Genomic DNA, 22,500 nt, shown 5'->3' with positions numbered 1-22,500 from the left:
GAGAGGAGGGAGAGAGAGAGAGAGAGAAGAGAGGAGAGAGAGAGAAGAGAGGGCAGAGAGAGAAAGAGAGAGAGAGAGAAGAGAGGAGGAGAGAGGAGAGAGAGAGAGAGAGAGAGAGAGAGAGAGAGAGCGAGAGCGAGCGGGGAGGTGCGGTGTGTTACGCTACCTGGGCCCATCTGGCAGCTTGCGATCGAAGGAGGTGCTGCGCGGGATGGCTGCCTGGTGCTGCTGCAGGATCTGCTGGCACTGGAGGCGCTCGGGCCCCTGCGTGGGCGAGCCTCGGGACAGAGCCTGGCCGCCCGCCGCGGGCACCCGGTGCCAGGTGGTGTTCCTCCTGAAGGGCGTCTTGTACTCGCAGGGGGTGCCCTCGCTGTCCACCTTGTACTCCACCATGGGTATGCGGTAGAGCTCCGAGCAGCCCCTGGGAGGGAGGGAGGGCAACAAACAGGAAGGGAAAAGATCAGCCGTGTGCCTGCGGGCGGCGAGAGAAAACTTATGTTTGTTATGCGTGTTACAATGCTGTAGTCTCAGGTTCACTGCAGGTACTGCGTGGGAGAGTGGAACAAGGGTTTTAAAGCGGACCATTATGAAAATACAGAGGTCACTCATTACCATGTGAATAAACAAACAAAACGTCCCTCTAAACTGGTTGAAAATGTACCTGTTTAAGGCCACGCATTTCCATATAAAGTTATATTATTTATGTCACATTATTATTTGCAACATTTTTTAGTTGATAATCAGTCCCTTCAGGGAAATTGTGATTTTGCGATCGCGGTAATTCATGCAAATTCAACCACTCTCTTGCAATATCTGTGGGAGCTTGCCATTTTTCAAAAGGTCACACACGATTTCTCAGCAAAAACGGCAAAACATTTTGTCTGTCCTCAACTTGCAATTTTTTGCCAGTTCCTGCAATTTTACAGCCAGAATAATCGAAATTTTTGTGAAAAGTCGCTGCAAAATCAAGCATTTTCAATCGCAACAATCACAAAAAAGTCCTTGAAATCCCGGAGGGACTGGATAATGCAATAATAATACTATGAATGATAATGATAATGAACTTAATATAGGTTATTAGTCTATGTCATGACATTATTAGTACATATTATTATTGAATCATCCATTAAAATGGGTTGTGGGTAAGGTAATAATGTTAAGTGTTTTTACATTTACGTGTATTATTTTATGTTCAGCCCATTTAGAGGGACATTTCAGTACGTTTTGACGAGCTATTACATTATCTGGCAGGTATTACATTATCAGTTTTGCTGTTGCCGTCACACTGTATATAATACTGCCGACCCTGAGGTCCTGGGGAGAAGAAGAAGGGGGAAGCAGAGTTCATTCTTTGTGTTACCATGACAACACCGTAACGCTGTCACAAATACTGTACGCTTGCAAAAAGAGGAGAACACACAAGGACAAGCATGTAACCCCCCCATCGACACACACACACACACACACACACGCACACACACACACACACACACACACACACACAGCGATGATGACTTAAAGGCACATCAGAAACGGTCAAGCACTTTGCATTAAGACAGCCTAAAATGTTCATCTGATGTGGGGGCTTCTCTTGAATAGCTGCACACTGACTGGAGGAGGCATTCCCTCGCTCTCTCCATCTCCATCCCATTACTGTTGCCCGGGACGGACAGCGGACGCCATGCCATTTCATGCAACATTAATCTTTGGGGTTGGGGGGGCAGCGGGGGGAGGGTGTGTATGTTTGGAGTGTGTGTGTGTGTGCGTGGGGGGGGAGGGGGTGCGGGGCGGTGTGTATGTTTGGAGTGGGTGTGTGGGGGTGTGTGTGCGGGTGGGGCAGTGTGTATGTTTGGAGTGTGTGTGTGTGTGTGTGTGTGTGTGTGGGGGGGTATGTTTGGAGTGTGTGTGTGTGTGTGTGTGTGGGGGGGGGGGGGGGGTATGTTTGGAGTGTGTGTGTGTGGGGGGGGGGGGGTATGTTTGGAGTGTGTGTGTGTGTGTGGGGGGGGGGGGGCGTTAAACAGCCTGGGTGTTCTGCTAGCTCTCCAGAAGCATCTCATGCGTGACCCTAATGATTACACTGCCCAGCACTCCCCCACCCACCCCCCACCCCTAAGTCCATTTTCCAGGGACCTGCTGGGGGGGGGAGGGGGAAGGGCTCTGTATACGTTGCTGTGGTCATACATGTACACAGCGGGGCTTGAGTGGGGGTGCGCTCTGGGCTGATTGCAGACTTGAGGCTGTGGTGGTCGAGAGGGGCCGGTAATCCCGTTTGCAGAGAGACCCTTTCATCAAACCGGGCCATGGGGAGGTGGCTGGTCTGTTTACAGCCGGTGATATAAGATCTAACGAGGAGATCATCCTCCACTTCCTCCGTCTCCTCCTTCGACCCTCTCTCGACACATCTGGTCCATGTCAAAAGAGGGGCCGCGATGAAGGGGCATCGGTGATGGCGTGCTCCACATGCTCCATATCTCCCCGCGTTTGCATAAATATTTGATGCACCTGGCACGCATCGCTGGTCTGATGTATGGGGAGTCGGAGAGCAATGAGTGGCGTTAAGAGATCAGAGAAGTCTACTTAGTAAAATAGGGCTTCATCTTGTTGACTGGAGCACATCAGGCTAAACGGAGTGACATCATGCTAGGTGTTTGTGGGCGGGGCTAGTGTGTTCACTATAACCATGAGGTTGGATTTGTCTTCTTCGCTAACGCTCAATATACACGTGTCAATAGATAAAGGTGCTAACGCGGAGGCTAACCCAGTCATTACCTTGATTAACTGTGCGTGTGCCCCTCAAGCCATTTGCCAGTTGCCACACATCATTACTCTCTGAATAGGTTCAACTTCGCTAACAGCTTGTCAACAGGAAAGGTCTCTTCTTGCTGTTCTTTTTGCACCAAGAACTGACAAGGTGAATTCCTCTTAAAGTATGATTTGTTTAACCTTTATTTATACAGGGGAGTCTCACAGAGTAGTCTCTTAAAACAGACGGTTGGCTCTCGCCATTTTCAAATGCTTCCGCCTAAACGTCTGTACGTCGTCGAGCACGGAAAACTTGGTCCAAACGGAGAGGGAAACTGAGGGGAAATAACGAGCGATGATAGGGGGGGATATCTCGGATGTCCCGCCTTCATCCGCTTGTATTTCTCCAATCACCTGCATCGGTTCAAACTTCATGAAGCGTTCCCCCCCAAACTTCCTTGGTCCATGTTCTGTGGGCGTGAAGTACAGACTGTCTAAGCTGCATTCACAGAATGTAGAAGAGACAGTCTGGCTTGAGAGACTCCACTGAGGGCAATGCTCTCTTAAGGGCTCATTATACTCGAGCAAGCTCCGTGGGGGTGGAGCTCCACGAGTCTCCGCGAGTCACCGTGCGGATCTCGCGCTGGGGCAGATGCTTTTATACTCAGAAGTGATCAGCCAAGTGATCAGCATGTTACATTGTACAATGGTAATGGTGAGAACAGCCCGTGAAAAGTCGCAATGAAACGCTATTATGTGCAGTACTGAGTGCGCTTTCACTCTCAAACAACCGTACATCAGCACATGAATGAATCACCAAACTTGTTTTTACTGAATAGCCGTTTCAGTTCTCAGCCCTGATAGCCTACTGTGTGCTGCTTTTAATCTCTCTCAACCATGCTCTCAACACAACACATTTACTTGGTGAAATGACTAAAAACGAACAGTTGCAAATCAAAGTTTAGCCTACCACATGGGTCAAGAAATGTGGGGAAAACACAGCTCAGTGTTCAGGGCTCAGTGGCTTGAAAGTGTCCATGTTTGGAGAGAAGCTGTGCGGAGGTCGCGCTGTGAGAAAAATCTTCAGGTACACGGTGGGCGCCCTACGGAGGTAGCGCCCAACCACGCCCAACACATTGATGTCATTTGACGCGCCCGGCCCTCGCTCCACCCCCGCGCCCTTCACGGCATGGTGAGCATAAAGCAGCCTTTATTCAGGAGCGCCCTGTTCACCTTCACACACATTCATACCTGATGTGCTGGCCATTGAGCAGTTGGTGGTTAAGGGCCTTGCTCAAGGGCACCTCAGCGGCGGTAATGAGGGAGGGGCTAGTACTGCCTCCCCCCCCCCCAGATTTATCCTGCCGGTCCCGGGGATTGAACAGACGACCTTCCGGTCCCAAGCTTGCTTCTCTAACCTTTAGGCCACCACTGATGATGCTAATATAGTTGCAGGAGCTGAGCAGGAAGTGGAAATAGCTATATCTGTGTCATGTTGGAATGTGCTCCTTGTTGGTAATGTATAGGGGCACTCGGCCTCCCTGTGTATAAATCACGGCGTAGCAGCAGGAAACGGCTGTTTGGTCAACAGTTAAACCTGAGCTGGAGGCCGCCGGAGTGGAGTCGGGGATTAGCTGTCAGACCCAGCCAGCCAGCCAGCCAGCCAGCCAGCCAGAAGGAGCGAGGAGGAGAGGAAGCCAGCGCCTGCTCCAGGATTTACACACTGTCTTGCCTCCTCGAGACTCCGCCAACAACAACCACTGCTCCACTGTTACAGCTAAATGTGGGGGGACTATAAAAATGATACCACAATAGCCTGTAGTACACGCTTGTGAAGAACGACACCATCCACACAGCTTGGCACCAAGACCAGTCTGATTTACGAGAGGGAAATCGTTCAATAAAACAGCCGCCCACAATTTTTCAAAGCGATGTGAGATTAGTCGAATAAGATGATTGCTCGTTTTCTATAAAATAACGAGTTGTGATGTTTTCACGGTTGAGTTAGCGGCCAGCTGGAACAGGAGCTGAGTCAACTGCAGCCTGGCCCAGAATGAATGACAATAGAGCGATGTGACAACAGGACCTTTAGACCTCCAGCCAGAGAAGCTGCCAGTCCGATGACAAGGCCCGGCGATGGAGGGACTTGGTAATCCATTCCCACAGTCAGAGTCCATGTCACAGCACAGAGCCAGAGGGGTCGCGACCTCCGCCAGCCCCTCTAAAGACCTTTGTCGAGAGGCTCGCTTAATGAGGTGAGCTGAAAAGTGTATAGATTTGCAATTTGGGAACCCCCTCCCTCCTCCTCCTCCTCCTCCTCCTCCTCCTCCTCCTCCTCACAAAGTCTTTTTAATGGTGATCCAAAGGGAAGAACAGCTCCTGTGAAGAATGCGTCTTCTCCCGAGGTTTCGTTTCAGAAGTGCTCTTTTTCACACAAGGCGCCGGGCCATGGGAAGTGAGAATCCCCGGCTTAACTTCCAGTCCAGGAGAAAATCCACGGTGACAAGTCTGATGACACTTCAAAGGAGAGGGCACAGCTGACCGACTGAATGTCACAGCCAATGCTCATTATCAACCAGTGCAGGTTAAAGTTTAAACCCACTTAAATTCAGTTTGCCCACATTGCTTTACGAGCCTATAAGCGTAGGCTATACATTTATTATACATAATACATTTGTGATATTCTGAAAAATACAGTGAGTTTCCGCTGATGGTAGTTTCGTCTTGTGGTAATCTATTTGACCAATCCTTCTATTTACTGCATCTCTGGTGTTAAACACAAGACTAAAAATACACCGCTGCCATCTTCTTCTGCATAGTGCGTTCTGATTTCAAACAGATAATCCATTTCTTCTCTCATTAGTTTGATCCAAGACTAACACGCTGATCTTGTTTAAAGCTTTCCAGAGCGATGACGGAAAAGCCACTGAGCTACAAACACATCCTGCCCGCAGTGTAAACAAATACAGCGCTAAGGTAAGGCTAATATTAGCGCCATATCGCCTTTAGCTCGGCACTGAGCAGGGCAAATCCCTTTAAGGCATAAACAGCTTTAAAAAGCTCCGATGCTAAATAAGGTGGAAAATAAAATGTTCCCCACTTCTCCGGTCGAATTCCTGTGGGCATCATTTTTCGGCGAACCGCTAACATTACGACCCCCCCCCCCCCCGGAATCCATCTTGAATCTGGAGTCGTCCAAAGATTAAGTCGGCTAAAATGCTATTCTAATAATAAAGATAGACTGTAAAGCCGTCAAACATGCCCCTCCTAGTCTTGTGAAAACATTTCTCCTTGTCATGGTATCAGTTTGGAGCCGGGGTACTTTGTCTGGAGGTCATGAGACTCTTGTCCATTGTTGTTAAGACTGCCCCCCCCCGCCCATCCCCACCGGCCACAGGGGAGCGCCAGAGGGGCCTTCAGGGGCCCCCCCGCTGAATTCCTTTCCCTTGAGATAATAGTGGAGAAAACTGGAGCACTTTATTGTTGACTGCAACACTTGAGCGACTCAAAGGAGGCGGCGGCGAAAAGAGTCGAGGGCCCTCGAGATTCTTCACCTGACCTCTCAACCTCTCGATTTGTTGAGAGCGACTGGGAGAAAATTCACAGGGTCTGAAAAGGACCTTGAAGTTCTCATGACGCCATGTTTGAGCCTCGCGGTCTTCCAGTAAGAAGGTTGAAACGTCCCAGTGGAGATCAACAGCATCGTATTCCAGACAGTATGGGCCATCTACATGTATCTAAACGTCTGCTAATCTGCCCAACACATCTGTTAGTAAACGCATTATATGGGTCAGGCTCAGCCCCGGTATATGCCTCATACAGACTATTATGAATGTATAGGATGACTTACATGTTGCGCAATGCTATGTAGCACGATGTATATTTATAAAAGCATCTTTCACTGCCCACCAGAAGTGTTTTCCCCCAGCGTCAGTGGTGGCATTCAAAAACCCAGCCAGATGTCTCACACAGAGGCACAGGAACCGAGCCAGGAGCTTCACTCGCCGAATCCTCCGCCCTGTAAGCGCAGCTCCAGGGAGCTGGACGCGCCGCCTTCGCCGACACAGACTCTGAGTTTGGATTTGGGGGGAGATGTTTGTTTTGACTGCTTTCTGCTTCCCTGCACTCCCATCATGATTGTATCATCATGTATCATCACAGATCGCGGTAAGAGGATTAGAAGAAGTCGCTTCTTCTGCCAGAGAGAGAGGCTGCTGGCTGCTGTGTTGGATTCGCAGACTAGGCGGGGTTAGTCCACCATCTGGGGGAGCAAATATGTCCGTCGCTCCGCTGCCAGACCAGAACGCAAAGTTGCAACACAGCTTCAAGGCCCTACTGCGCAGCCTGTGACACAATGAGAGACACACACACACACACACACACACACACACACACACACACACACACACACACACACACACACACACACACACACGCACACACACACAGACACACACACACACACACACACACCTAACATCTGTTTAAGAGCACACACCCATTCAGAATAGTTGGCATGGCTGCGATTTTTATCTTCCAAAAATACACAATAAACAGATTTGGACTAAAATACTAAAATATCTCGTCCAGCACCTTTCGCCTACATTTCTCAGACAATGATTTCTTGGCACCACATGGCTTAACATGGTTTAACTACAGCTATGCAAAATGAAATATTTATAGGAATTGGGAATATATCTATGTCATGCTTGTTTTCGACTGTTGTAGTCTGAAGAATTTGCACGTTTTCACAACAGGATTAGCTAATAGCATTAGCACTAATTGAAGCATCAAACAAAATGGAGGTATACTCTCTGTAACACCGGAAAGCCGTTTTTTTGTGAGCGAGCGCGAACGAGATTTAGACCCGAGACGCAAATCTGTCCGCCTGAAGCAACGGGGCAAAAACAAAGATGTTTGAAAAAGAGTGATGAATGTGCTTGCACAGGATTGTCTGTCTGTCTGTCACAGACAAAACAAGCAGATGTGCTTTTGGAGCGAGAGCCTTTTTTTACACAGCCTTTCATCTCTGCACGTCACAAAAGATCATTCGAAATTATGCGTCTCTCTTTCTATTAAAGAGGAGTGACGGGCGTCTCCACCACGGGTGAGCGAGTGTCTCTCCAAAACGCCCGACAACACTCCCATCCTAATTGGTGAACAGAAGACGGGGTGAGGTTAGAAGAAAAGACAACGTTGCCTTCAGAACAACGGCAGGAAGAGTCGAGCCATTAATCAAACATGCTCCTCTCATTATCTTAGTGAGAAACGCTGACTAGTCCGTGTTCTGCGTGGCTCTACAGCCCTGCTGGGCCTTTTTCCCCCCCGTAAAACAGACACATCAATACAGAGAAACTCTCCTCTCCAGAGAAATCACAGGAGCTTTTAAAGAGAGCAACATTAAAAAAAAAAAACTGTATAAGCATTTTTCTATGCAAATTATCCAAAATATGAGAGCAACGGTGAGGCTAATTTCCAGATGGATCAAACGATGAGGATTGGCTGTGATTATACTTTTCTTCTCGGGGAACAACTACTTCTCTATCTCAATAACACAGAAAGTTCAAAGATACTAGGCAGGCAGCACAGTGATTTGATATGTTTTGTATATGTCTGTAGTGTGGTTCCAGTGTTCGGTCAGGTGAAAATAACTAGCATGTCAAAACCAGAGCCGTGTATATAAAAGAGTCCCGACATCTCCATTCACTCCAATGGACCAGTTTTTTACTCTCAAGAGTTCCAGGAAGTAAGGTCCTGGATTAAGCAGCACTGTCGGTTGCAGCAAAATAGACAGTTTGTGTTGTACTCTGAAAGGGTTTTTCATCCCTTGAATCAAATAGTACATTATCAGCTTTATTTTAGCACGCAAAAGTAGCGCGAGACCCATTCCTGGCTGTTCATTGGCTAATGAGTCTCGCATTTTGGTCCTCCGCTGACGCCACTCTCTCTCTAGAGAACACTAGTCAAAACCATCTAGATCATGTGAACACACTCATTCTGTTTCGTTCCACGGATCAGTGTCTGGGCTCTTGCCCGCCCCCCCACTGGCAAAACAATCATGGCGGCTCCCGAAGCAACAAGCGTTAACGTTAGTAGAATAAACACAGCCGTGAGTGCAGTTATTGCATAATTAAACAAGAACAAGAGTATGTGGCTTTGGACTGGATTTGGCTATGCTGATTGGCTGAAGGAGTTGTCTGTCAAAACAAGTACTCCCACCCACTGACATTGATGTGGGTCCATGAGAGTCCAGACTGACACGCAGAGCCAAACAGAATGAGAGATCCCCGGATCAGGATGGTTTTGACCAGGCTAGAAGAAAAGCAGAGTGAGAACAGAAGTTACCTTCGGGGGGTGCCGTCTTCATAAGGCTGGATGATGACCACTTTGACAGTGATGGAGGTGCGCAGCAGGTCAATCATCTGCTCGTGGGTGAGCGTGGCCACGGCCACCTTGCAGATCTCCACCAGCCGGCTGCCCTGCCTCAGCCCGGCCTTCCAGGCGAAGCCGAAGGGCTCGACGTCGGCCACGATGCCCTCGAAATTCACGTGGAAGCCCAGCTGGCCCAGGCCGTTCCGACGCAACGTCATCTCTGACGTCTCACAACCTCTGGTGGCGATCTGGAATCACAATCACTTTGGTTAGAGATGTTGTAATACTACTAAGAGTGTGATATGACTGCTTTCTATCATTGTTGTATGGCCTGAAAATTTACGTTTTATCCGGGTGAAACTACTTTTTCTGGGCTAATAAATTACGTGGTATCAGATATATGGTATATATATATATATATATATATATATATACAGTATATATATATATATATATATATATATATATATATATATATATATATATATATATATATATATATAGTGGTATATGGTATATGATATCAGCATACTCGCCGATACCCGATCCAGCCAGGCAGTATCAGAAGCTTGTCCAATACCGGTATCAGTATTTAAACAACTCGTATAAAATAAATATACAGGAATTGGCCTTGGCCACACTGTTCCAGAGACATGATGCTATACGAACAGCATGGCTTCACATGAGAGTTTCCACCCAGATAACGTCAAACACAGGAGGAGGACAGAGAAAGACTGCTGAGCAATTTGCAAATCCTCTAACAAGAGCTTCCTAAGCCGGTTAAGTCGACCGCTAGCCTTCAACACTGTACAGTACAGTTTGCACATGTTAAAATGATGTCTGTGTGTGGTTTGCTAATCTATAAATATACCGTACACACAAACACACACGAGGAATACAATGAGGGCGACTGGAGCGTACTAAAAAGCATATCCTTAGGCAGAGCTGCATGAGTGTGTGTTTGTTTTGCTACTGGAAAAAAAAAAAAATCATTTCAAATGGAAGTTAATAATAGTGTGGGGCATCACATCAGCTAACAGATTTAGCCTAAGAGCTGCACAGTGACAGCTAAAACACACACACACACAAATACACAGCTGTCTCTGAGGACACTTTCACCAGAGCGCCTCACACATCACACACACTATGCGTCTGCTGCATGGGGAATGAGAAACTTGGGACACACCACGACATGGACCGGTCCAGACTCCAGACAGCAAGTCTATCAAACCAGTGTTAACTTGTAAGGAGGAATTTGAAGCAGGACATTTATATACTACTAGCACACAAACCCAGCATCAACTGACAGACAGCTGCTGAGCAAAGTAAACCCTCCATATCCAGCCAGTGTGTGAGCACTTCAGCCGGCTCTGGCGTTTCTTCCCTGTGACAGCCATTGGCAGGAGAACTCACACTCCATCCAATCAGCTTTAATCACCCATCAGATTAGTCGCGGGTCACTTGTGGGTGACTGCCTCCATTTGCCTGAAGAGTGGCAGCTGGCTTCAGGGACACATTAAGTGAGACTATGACCTGTCAACACTCCACCACATTCTCACACTGGCAGAAATCCTAGCCGGCCCGCGTGCGAGAGGAGAGCCTCGTCAGCCATGATGGATCATGCATCAACAACACTGAGTGTTTCTCCTCCTCACAGCACGACACACAGGGGCCCGGCCAGGCCGGGCCCGGGCCCGGGCCCGGCTCCGGCTCCGCTCGCACAGAGGGGAAACCTGCTGATGGCTGCTGAGCCAGCACAGCTTTACAAGCATGGTAATTAACTCACTGGAGGGCTCGTCTCGAAGAAGACTGTTTAGGGAAACGAAACGAAACGACAAAATCTGATCAGCGCCGTTTTCATCAAAGCAAAAACTTGTCCGCTTTATGCTGCTGTGCGCCAAATATGTATAGGCTGATACCACATCCACAGCTGTTCTGATGCAATGGCAGGAGTAGAGGGCATCTCATGGCCAGGCTTTGAGGGGAACACAATCTGTTTCTGTGATGCACTGTTTGAGCAGTCTGAGGCCCCAATAATCAGCTTTCTGGCAAGACTAGAGCAGTGATTCTCAACCTTTTTAGGTTGTTAGGGTTAGGGTTATATATATATATACAGATCCTTTCCAAAAAAATATTATATCATGGAAATAACATGGATGACCGTGGACTTCAGCGGATTGTCAAGCAAAGACGATTCAAAGATTTGGCAGAGATTCAGAGGGAGTGGACTGAGGCTGGAGTCAGTCATAACTGAGAAGTAACTGCTCATTTTCTTCACACTATAATAATTTCTTGAAATACTGTTTTTGGGGTTTTCTGGAGCTGTAGGCCAAAATTATGAAAAATGAAACCAATAAAGGCTAGAAATATTTCACTTTGTGTGTAATGCATCTATAATATATGAAAGTTTTACTTTTTGAAAGGAAAAAAACTAACTTTCCATGATATTCAAATTTTTTGGAAAGGATCTGTATATATCTGTATATAATATATATATATATATATATATATATATATATATATATATATATATATATATATATATATATATATATATTTTTTTTTTTTTTTTTCTTTCTTTCTTTCTTTCTTTCTTTTCAATGCAAGCTGTTCAGTATTTCTGCTTAGTTTAGTATCTAATAATAGTAAGTATGTAGTATGTATAGTAGAAATAGATCTCCCCATAAATCATCTCACGGCGCCTGAAAGTGATCTCACAACCCCCTGGGGGGTCCCAGCCACGTTGAGAACCACTGGACTAGAGGAGCACTTGGGCGAGATGACCCACAATCTTAAAAGGATATATACATATTATGGGTAAAGGACAAGTGAAATTGGAAATGTGAGGTCCAAAAGCTCTCTGGGGGCCTGGAGTTAACGGGCCTGGGTATTATGAAGGAGACATTGGCCTGGGTATTAGGGACCGTTCTGCCACACGCATGAGTCAAACTGCCCATTGTCAGAAATCCATTAGGCCTAAATAATAGCTCTGTAAATGCCTTCACTGGACCTCTTTATTCAGTCCATCCAGGAAATTAATGTGCGCACGTTCTCATCAGAATGGCCTGAGCACACTTATCTATCATCTGAAAGGAAGGATTTGTGACCGCGTAAAGTTATTATGATAACGGTCATGACCTGATGTCTGGCGTGTGTGTGTGTGTGTGTGTGTGTGTGTGTGTGTGTGTGCGCGTGCGTGTGTGTATGCTGCTGACCAACATGTTTCCCCAAGTGGAGTCGAAAAATGGGCTCAGATGACCAGTAACAAACCTACAAAATCCAAAACTGCCCTAAAAAAACAGACAATATCATGTAAGACTCCATACTTGGACAGGAAGAAGCAGCTTTGATGAGCTGTCTGTGGCAGCATAAGTATATCACATCACAGACCCAACAAAACACAGTCATTCCTCTCAACTTCAAAGGACACAGGCACAACCCCTCTGGACTCAATCCAGGGCCGATCATTTCCACAGAGCTGCATGTTTACAATTCCCATAGGACTCATAAGAGGTAAAAATCTAGTAAATCTAAGAGTGGCTTTGATGCAAAAAAAGGTACAGTGTTGTTTTAAGGGTCAAGAGCAGAAGCAGAGGGTCTTGTCAGCTGCAACTCTGCCTACAAATGGGAGTGATATGGGAGTGGCCCTATAGGACTTTAGCTGTTGATGTTAAGATGCAGCCCTAATAAAGCAAACCCCACCCTAAAAATGTGGCCAAGAGGCAACTCATTTGCTTAATTAGCTCAAGAATATGCACAAATTAGCATGTGATGCTCCTTTCCAACTTTGATCAGATAATGTCATTCTCTTTTATCTTTCTCTAATCCTGATGGTGCCAAAACAAAACTAAACAGAAGAGTCCTGCTCGCTGCACTAGCGCCTCTCCTGGTCGGTCAGGGTGCCTGTTCGGGGGGCAGGGCAACTGGGGGAATAGCGTGGTCCTCACATGTACGGTGAAAAGAAGCGGCTGGCGGCTACACATGTATCGGAGGAAGCATGTGCTAGTCTACAACTCTCCCCGGATCGGCAGAGGGGGTGGAGCAATGACCTTGGGGGGTGAATTGGCCAAGTACAATTAGGGAGAAAATTCCCCCCCCCCCCCCCAAATAAATAAATAAATAAATAAATAAATAAATAAATAAATAAATAAATAAATAAGTAAATAAATAAATAAATAAATAAATAAATAAATAAATAAATAAATAAATAAATAAATAAATATCATCCAAAAAGATAAATGGCATACTGGCTAGAGTCTAGCCAGCATGACTGGTCTCATAAAAGCCAAGCACGCGGCCACCCGGCGCAGCAACACCCCAGGGAGCAGGACATGATCACAAAGCTTTTTGAGTTGTGCTCCCACACTGGGCCTCTCTGTGTAGCTCTCTGTGTGGTACAGTCTGTTCACTCTGTCTGCCCTGGTTCACATTACATCACAGGCCCGGGCAGCCTTGTAAATCCAATCCAGCCAATGAAACAGCATTCTACTCAACCTCTGGGACGGTCAGGAAAACACAAACACCTCTGGGATGAAGTGTGCATGTTCAGCTCCTACTCTCATATTACCTACTGCTGCTCTGAGTAAAACAAATAGCATTAGCTAAGCCAAGCGCCACTTATTAATACTTAGGTTTGACGCCTCAGCAGCTTCCCATCATCTGGAGCTTCTCTTGGATAATATGCCTCCACAAACCCGTCGGGAAGTGGATATGAAATGTGAAAGGAGATTAGCATAGTGAATGAGGAAGTGATGTCCTTTGGCTAATCACAAATGCTAATTTATCCTGCGCTGTCCTTTCTGATGAAGAGTGTAGTAGACAGTAGACACTGAATGACATTTGTGTCTGTTTAAGGTCAAATATGGGAAATACTGTGACAGCATCTTCTGCTATTTCAGGTGGCTTTTCCAGTGCTGCAGATCTGCTATTTCCCGTAGTCCTCCTGAGTGTCCAACTCATTTCAGTTCACAGGCCACATGCGACCCAATGTGGTCTCAAGTGGACCAGACAAAGACAATCAATAACCTATAAATGAGTAAACCTCAAAGATTTCCTGTTTCTTTTAGTGTAAAGAATTACAGGTACATATTTTAAGAACACAGTTTTTCACATAGGGTTATCTCAGCTACCATCAAACAAATGATCAAATCTACGGTCTGTAACTGTGCATTACAATTGATGGCAACTTTGCAATTCTGTAAGTCAAGGGTAATGAAAATAGTTTACCATTTAGCGATGAATATGGAAAACATAGGCTACTTAATATTTAACTTTGCTCCTGAAAGCTGGGACCTCTCTTAGCCTTCACAAGAGCATCATGGATTGAAGGACTTCTTAGTGCATTTCTTACACTTTGCAAAGTCATACTGTGGGCCGGATTGGACCCTTTGGCGGGCCCGTTTTGTCCTGGGCCACATGTCTGACACCTCTGCCCTAGTTATTCAGACACAATTTGGTCACTCTAATTGAAAGTTTTCACTCGTTTGAAACTAGTTCATCACAAAAAAGTAATGTGTGTGTAACTATCTCTACCAATCCTAATCTTAAAGCTGCATTCAGCGATGTTTCTGTGTTAAAATAAAGTGTTAAAGGGCTCTATATTCTGACAGCAATCACAGAAATAGAGTGTTTGGTCAGTGACTTGAAACCCCCCACCCCCCGCTGTCCTCTATCTCTCTCCTAGACCTGCAGGCAGGGTGGACGTATCTCCGCAACTGTAACTCGTAGAGACTCACGGATGACAGCATTGGATTCGGGGTGAAAAAAGACATATAGTCCTTCATAGGCATCACGATCTGACCTTCCGTTTCCCAGAAAATGTAAACTTTTCTCTGATTGGATAGTTTGAGGTCACCGCCAATTTTTATCCAATCAGAGAAAAGTTGACATTTTCTGGGAAACGGAAGGTCGGATCGCGATGCATAAAAAGGACATGTATTTTTTCACCCCGAATCCAAGGCTGTCATCCCCGAGTCTCTATGAGTTGGGGTTGTGGAGATACGTCCAACCAGCCTGCAGGACTACAGGACAGTGGGGGTTTGGGGGTTTCAAGTCACTGACCAAACACTCTATTTCAGTGATTGCTGTCAGAATATAGAGCCATTTAACACTGATTTTAACACAAAAACATCGCTGAATGCAGCTTTAAGACAAAATGTGGTTCATGTGTGCAGTAGGGGAATAGTCGGGTGTATAGGGGAAATGGGTTGTTACTCCCATTTTGCTGGCTTCTTGAAAATGGTGAGATTGTTGATGAGGTCGGTGGAAGCCAATTTAAAGTGGAGCGTAGGAAGATGCAGCCCGGCAGCAGAAAGGTCGGGCTCGGTGGAGGTTTGGACTTTTGGAAATGGCCTCAGTGTCCTTTAGAGGAAGCAAAGAGCTGCCTGATTACAGGCTCAGTCAACAAACGATGGAAACTAGAACAGGAAAAAACAAGCGAATACAAGGAACGGAAACTCTCTCATTGGATGTCATGCATCCGAACTAGAGGAACCAGGTGTTTCGACTTATTCATCTAGAAACCGAAGATACCTAGACCCACCTGACCTCACGCACACAATGTAAACAGGGCCACAGAGTTGTGCGGAGGAGGATGGCTGAGGCAGAAGTGCAGAATGGGGATGAGAGGACTACACTAAAGTGGGTAGCTCTCCATAGGAGTGAAGCAGTCTGAGGCGAGGCCAACGGGGTTGTCTATTCTTAGTTTGTCAGACCCAAAAACGTGTCTCCGTTGCCTCGCCTTCCCTTCAGAACTGGGTTGGAGCATCGTGTGCTGTCCTGTTTTAAGCCTCCTCCTCCTCCGTTACCTGCGTCTGGACATTTGGCAAAGCTAACGATGGACCAAATCCCATTATCCCTAATCTTGCACTCCATCAAATGACCGACACAATCATTTTTAGACGGAAATTGTGTTGCGTTTCATATTAATGCTCTATCCTAATCGAGAGCAGGAAAACAGATGCAAATTTGCGAACTAAGCCTTTATCCGTCTGTACACCCCTCGGTTGAGTTTGTGTAAGGTAGGAAAAGAAAACTAACGACAGGATAATCCTCTCTGGACTCTGCTGATTACACCTCGCACTCAGGTGACACTGGCTCGCACTCAGGTGACACTGGTGTGTCCCTGTACAACCCTGGGAGGACCAGCTGGCCACAGGCTGTCCACAGGCTGTCCCGAGGAAGAGGACGTCAGGAAAACAAGGGGTTTTTTGGGTTTACACTGCAAACCACACTCACACGGTGTGGGGGGGGGGGGGGATTGTGGGCGAAAGAAAGAAAGGAAAGAGAATGAAACAGAGGAAGCTCAGTGCAAAGTTGCAACAGAAGAGTCTGATAGGAGGGTACATACAATATAGGTGAAGCCAGTGAACAGCTCTGCTGATGAAATGACCGGGTTTGTGGTCCCACAGTAACGCTACAGAGGCATGGGTCATATTTGCAAAACATACTCTTTCACCACACACAGACCACAGCCATCAGCATAACTCCCAAAGCTGGGATGTCTCACTGCCCCACCTAAAAGTCAAGGTGGGTATTTTCCTTTATAGAGAGGCAAAGTGACCGCCTACTTCCTGCTTCAGCACTGTACCAGAGATTTTCATCCGCCATTTATTTTCCCGTAGACATTTCGTAAAATGCGTATACAAATTGTTTTACTTGTTCAAACCAAACGGTTCAGATATATTTAGAAACAGGAGAGACCACATAACATTTCACTCGTAGGACCAAAACGTTAAAAAAAAAAAAAATTCCATGTAGTTTTTGTTTTGTTTTGGTGCGAGTGAAATGTTCTATGGTCTCTCCTGATTCTAAATATAGCTGAACCGTATGGTATGACAACTAAATCGCTTTGCTGCTATTTACTCACAATTGATCAGAGGCAAAATCTTCTTGAACCAGGAGAAAACAGATTACAAATAACCTGGAATTCAACAAAGAAATCTTTGGGCCTCAATACAATTCCTAATATGATTGCGACTCTTGTATTCTCTAAAAAATCTTTGGTATGGCTGGAGTTGAGATAAGATACAGGCTAAAAATATGTTACAAAAGAGGAGCCAGTCTTATCTACGGCCTAAGCAGACATTAAGAATTCTAACATGACAGAGAAAATGACAGTCTCAAAGGGTCCTACCTCCAGTCTTTGGACCATCTCCCTGATGTCTTCCCCGCAGTTGTCGTGCGCAGACAGCATGACACACTCCCCGCGCTCATAGAAGATCTTGATGCTCATAATCCCCGACGTCCAGCCGATGACGTCGCGGCAGGAGCAGTTGAAGACCACGTTCTTAGAGTCCTCCTCGATGAGCACAATGAACTCGTTGGAGATGCCCAGCAAGCAGTCCACGTCCATGGACTGGCCAAAGTCCCGGGCGCGGACGCTCCAGGTGATGGCGCCCACGCTGAACAGGTGAGCGTCCTTCCTGGGCTTGACCTTCTCCTTCTTCTTGGCCCCGAGCGTGATGAAGCTGAATTTGACCGCAGAGTCAATAGTGGCCGTGCTAACAAAGTTCTCCGCCAGGTCCTTCAGGTACTCCTGCCGCGTGCGCGTCGCCATGGCGCGGAACTTCTCCGACTTGTGCGCGGCGTTTTCCCCGTTGATGACCTTGGCGAGCAGGAAGTCCCTGAACACGGCCGACTTGGGGAAGGTCACACTTTTGGGGATGGGAGGGCCGAACGGAGGCACGTCTTTAGATCTGGATACCGCCACGCTGGAAGAACAAAAACAGGATGGAATCAGTGATCTTTGTGCCAAAGAGGTGCCATAAAATGCAGAGCATTGAATTGTTGAATCGGTAGTCGTTTGAAGGGGGTTAGAAATTATATAGCTTTCAGGGAAATTGTTGATTAAAAGCTATGTCATTAACAGGAGCCATCTTGACTTCAAACAACTCTTGAGGAGACAGAGTCATAAGTGATAATTTCAAGGTTTCTCTGAAGATAATGACTGTACATTATCGAACAGATCAAAAGAGCCACACGTCACTATGAAGTCATGAAAGCAAGCGGAGAAAGCGTTCAGCAGACTATTATTATTCCTTCAAATTAAGCTGCTCTAAAACGTTCACGCCGAGCCATTTAGCATGAGGATATTTATGCGAAACACACATCAGAAGATAAGAGACATTCCCTTGAATTGTCTTGAGGGAATTAGTTCACTTCAAGCGTTTTTCTCTTCCCGTGGTGAAGAGCAGCTCCAATAATTGGTGGCTTGAATCAATGCCGCCAATCGTAGATGTTTGTGTTTCCACCTTCCCCCTCTTCCTCCTGGCTGTCTTCATATACCCGAGTAGAAAGAGCTGTAAGCAGGCCTGGCAGGGCGGTGGCTGGTCGCGGTGTTTACCTGTAGCAGACGTTATCAGTGCAGGGGTTGTGGACTTTGACGATGACAAACACGTGCTGGAAATGAGAGCGGATGTTCTTCGGAGTGAAGGGAAGGGCCCCGGGCTCCTGGAATACTATGGTGACGATGTCGTTGCCGATGTGCCTCTTCCTTAATAACTATATGGATAAAAAGAGGGAGAGATAGAGACAATACATAACAAAATACATAACGAGGTGGATATAAAAAGGCAGGGCAAGAGAGCAAGGGTTTAGAGTGAAAGAGGCATATACCTTCTAATTTATAGCAGAGAAGAAGCAAAACCTTAAATGAATTGTATCTTTTTATGGAAAACATAGGATTGGAATTTCACATTAACACAGAGATTTTAGAGAAATTATATTCTATAAAAAGCTTTAAGATGCAGTTATGCCCTTTTAGATTTGTCTTTATGGGTACACTACATACATGTATTATTTTGAGCATCAGACAGAGCTAATAAGATGATATACTGTATGAGACTAATTTTTCCTCCAAAATGTCGCTTATGCCCATTTGGCACCAAACCCTCAAATAATAGTGTATGTATAGTAACAAACAAATCACGTTTTTGCAGCACCTAAAGTCAGTACAGCTTATTCCTCCCTCGTTTGAAAGCCCAGCAGAGCGCCAGAAATTCTCATCTCTCTAAGATTTCAATCTCAAAACAAGCAAATTGAAATGAACCGTCACTGCGCATCAGTACCAGCACCGCCGGTGGATCACAGAGAGCCAAATCAATGACTGCAGTTCTAGTCATTGACGACTATCCAGCTCCATGCTGTGATCCTGACATCCATCCTCAGGTCTCACACGTCAGGAGAAAAGGGTATCGAGTGATAGAAAACGTGACACAAACACAATTTAGACTCAAGACAGTTTTGTCCGGTTGGACCCTGCAGGTCGTTAAACCTCGTTCCCGGGTTGCTATGGAGAGGTGTAACGGGGCAGGAGGGCCTGTAAACAAACCGGATCAGAGGGTGCAGCGGTGAGGTGAATTGGAGAGGATGATGGGCTGAGCGGGCTGAGCTCTGTTGGACCTACCCAGAAGATTACCACCACTGGGATTAAACCACAGTGCCACTCAATTGAATACAGCTGGAGGGGAAAAGGAAAAAGAGGAAGAGAAGCCCTGAATCCTGCCAATCAGGAGCCTTTGGATCCAGGCGAGAGAACCGGGCTGAATCCGAATAGTCACTCCTAACCCCTTTTCCAACCTTTTCCTTGACCTCACCAGAAGTAAAACATGCAGGTTTTTTGTTTGTTTTTGCCCCACGTAGGCTACATTATTAAGCTTCTCTGGGCTCAATACGCCACTGGCGACCCAAACATTAATTTGTTAGCAAGTAGGAGGAGCTTAATGTAGCCTACGTGGGGTGGGGGAGGGGAGAAAGATTGCGTGTTTTACTTCCGGCGAGGTCAAGGAAAAGGTAGGAAAAGGAGTCAGGAGTAGTGACTATTGGGATGGAGCCCTGGTCTAGAATAGGTCTCTCCAGAGTTTAGCTATGGAACCTGGACTACTCCTTCAGTGTGTTCACTGGTAATATCTCTGTGGGTTTGTCTCCACGTAAGAAGTAAGAAAGTACCCGCACGACTGGTTGTCATAGCGACGCCGCAATGCCTCAAGAGTTTCCCTTTAATAGCGACCCTGCTTGTCCATACATGTATAATTAAAGACCCTACGTGGAGCTTTTAACTGCTTATGAAATACTGATGCTTCTATATAACCTACATGAGCACATGAGACCATCAGCGAGAAGATTGTCTACTTCTACATAGTTATTCTAAATGCCTGTGCGCGGGTTGTGGCTCAGGCTGGAGTCAGTGACCGGCGTCAAACCAAAAACAGGTGGGTCGAGATGAGCCGATACCGGCGGTCAAAATGTGGCACGAGATGGTGGACCTCTGTAATCGGGCTTTTGTCAGGCCATCACTTCCCGGCCCGACCACTGGATCCAATTAATCCCACTCGTTAGCGCGGACAGACAGAGAGCCGTCTCATACCGGGCCAGGTCCGGGGCCCCTGGGGACTGGCTGATTAAAATCCTACTACGGGGTGCCGTCGCCAGGGCAATGCTCAAGGTTCCAACTGATAGGGCATTACCGTGACAAAATGAGCCTCTGGGGAGGATTGGCAGGAGCTGGGATTGAAGATATCCTGAAAGGAAGCGGCGCGCCGGGGACGTATTACCGCCGTCAGCCACCGGCACACGGCACACCCTAAAAGCTACGATGAGGGGGTTGTGGTACAATGACTATTCTAACTTAATAAAGACCAATAAACTAGAAGTTAAAAAAGTATAAAATGATTTATATGTGGTAGGTAGCCTATGTTTGTATGGGCATGTATAAAAAAATTAGGAGCATGTGCTATTTGTGTGTGTAAATCAATGCATGTATGTATCCATGTGTATGCATATGTACTGCATATGTTTACATATAACGTAAAGGAATAAGGGTAAGGGCATTTAATAAGCTAGCTAGCTTCAGCCCTAAAACCCTTTCGGTCAGCCTTATGTATCTTTTGTTTTTTCTGTGTTTTTTTTCTATTCTGTGAATATTCTTTTCTTTCTGATCGAAATAAATAAACTAACTAACTAACTAACTAACTAATTTATTTACAAAAACAAAGTCTACAGAGCACTGGTTCAGCCCCCCCCCCCCCCCCCACCCTCGTCTCTGCTGTCTCTGGGGACTGACCCAGAATCACACCATTCAGCCCTCTATATAGCCTCTCACAGGAAGTCCTAGATTAGAGCAGCTTACTGCAGATAGCGCCCCCTAGGTCTTGAGGGAGGTATTACAACAACTTCTAAAATTCTCTCCACAGGGGTCTGCTGGAAGGGACGGAGATGGGGTTTACTGACCTGCTGTCTGTTGTTGGGCGTGTAGGGAAGCAGCGTGGACACGTGGAACATCAGCTCGTAGTCCTTATAGGTGGTGTAGAGGGAGTGGGTGCCCGTGGAGTCGGCTGGAACACAGAGAGAAGAGCAGTCAAGGTCTCAGACTTCATGAATAGCAACCATTATGTTAGATAAGGTGATGATGTAATGGTACATGAGCTAAGAGCCTGCGTCCGGTTGCACAAAGCACCTTTAAGTTAAGATTTTCCTTAGAGTCCGAGTTAAGGTGCCCATAAAATTTAATCGGTTGCACAAATCACCCTAAAATCTTCTCCTTAACGTTAAACATTTTAAGGAAAACGTAAGCACAAGATTTAAGGGTGTTTTGTGCAACCGATTTTATTTTATGGACACCTTAACTCGGACTCAAAGGAAAATCTTAACCTAAGATGCTTTGTGCGACCGGGCCCTGATGTTCAAAGTAAGATCAAACATTCAGGGGTCTCTTACAAAACGTTAATAGAGATATTAGAAATAATAACAACATAACGACATAGAGATGGACATCTGTACTCAGCAGGATTTGGAGGAGGAGTGAGTGGGCTTTTGTTTGGCGTGTGTGTGTGTGAAGTTTGTTATTATTTATTATCTTACTCTTGTTGTCCAGCTGAGCTCTGTACTTGGTGAAGTTTTTGAGGCGCACCCTCTGGCCCAGCAGGTCCAGGAACTCGTCGAGGGCCGGACCGGCGCTCTCGTTGTTGTACATCTCCTCCTCGGTGCTCTGACCCGCTTTGCAGTACAGCACGCCCACCTTGTGCTGGAAGCTCAGCTGCCATCAAGACACACAGTACAGACAGGACAGTAAGTAGTCTATTATGGAGAAGAGGATGATGATATGGATCAGAACACGCTGCACTGGCACATACATCAGACACACAGCAGAGAGCTGTCAGGGTTAATGTGAAGGCCTTATACAGTAAGCAGTCTCTTCTCCTCTGTATGGCCAGGCTATGAACTGTCTAGAGCGCTGCTGAGCAGAGCATAAATCAACCCCGAGCTAATAGCTGCTATTGAGGAGCAGCTGTGGGAGCAACTAGGGAGTGAATTACAGACATATAGCAGGATCACCCTGCTTTACCGCAGAAGACTCTATAAGCTGCCATCCATGGCATTTTAATCCTT

The 22,500-nt window shown here is 46.3% G+C and overlaps 1 protein-coding gene across 1 annotated transcript in view; it reads right to left on the bottom strand.

Moving 5' to 3' along the window:
- Positions 1-22,500, bottom strand: part of LOC310795984 (signal-induced proliferation-associated 1-like protein 2) — a gene marked incomplete at its 5' end in the record, with an annotated part of 78,088 nt that overhangs the window by 41,733 nt on the left and 13,855 nt on the right. Inside the window, 6 exon segments of the mRNA XM_083658126.1 lie at positions 167-421; positions 9,088-9,362; positions 17,249-17,825; positions 18,458-18,615; positions 21,343-21,446; positions 21,973-22,147. Coding sequence (XP_083514252.1) covers positions 167-421; positions 9,088-9,362; positions 17,249-17,825; positions 18,458-18,615; positions 21,343-21,446; positions 21,973-22,147 — 1,544 coding nt within the window.

Source organism: Poromitra crassiceps (assembly GCF_964638095.1).
Source record: "Poromitra crassiceps genome assembly, chromosome: 22".
Taxonomy (NCBI): Eukaryota; Metazoa; Chordata; class Actinopteri; order Beryciformes; family Melamphaidae; genus Poromitra; species Poromitra crassiceps.
Note: the sequence above shows the minus strand (reverse complement) of the source record. Positions and strands in the feature narration are given on the sequence as shown.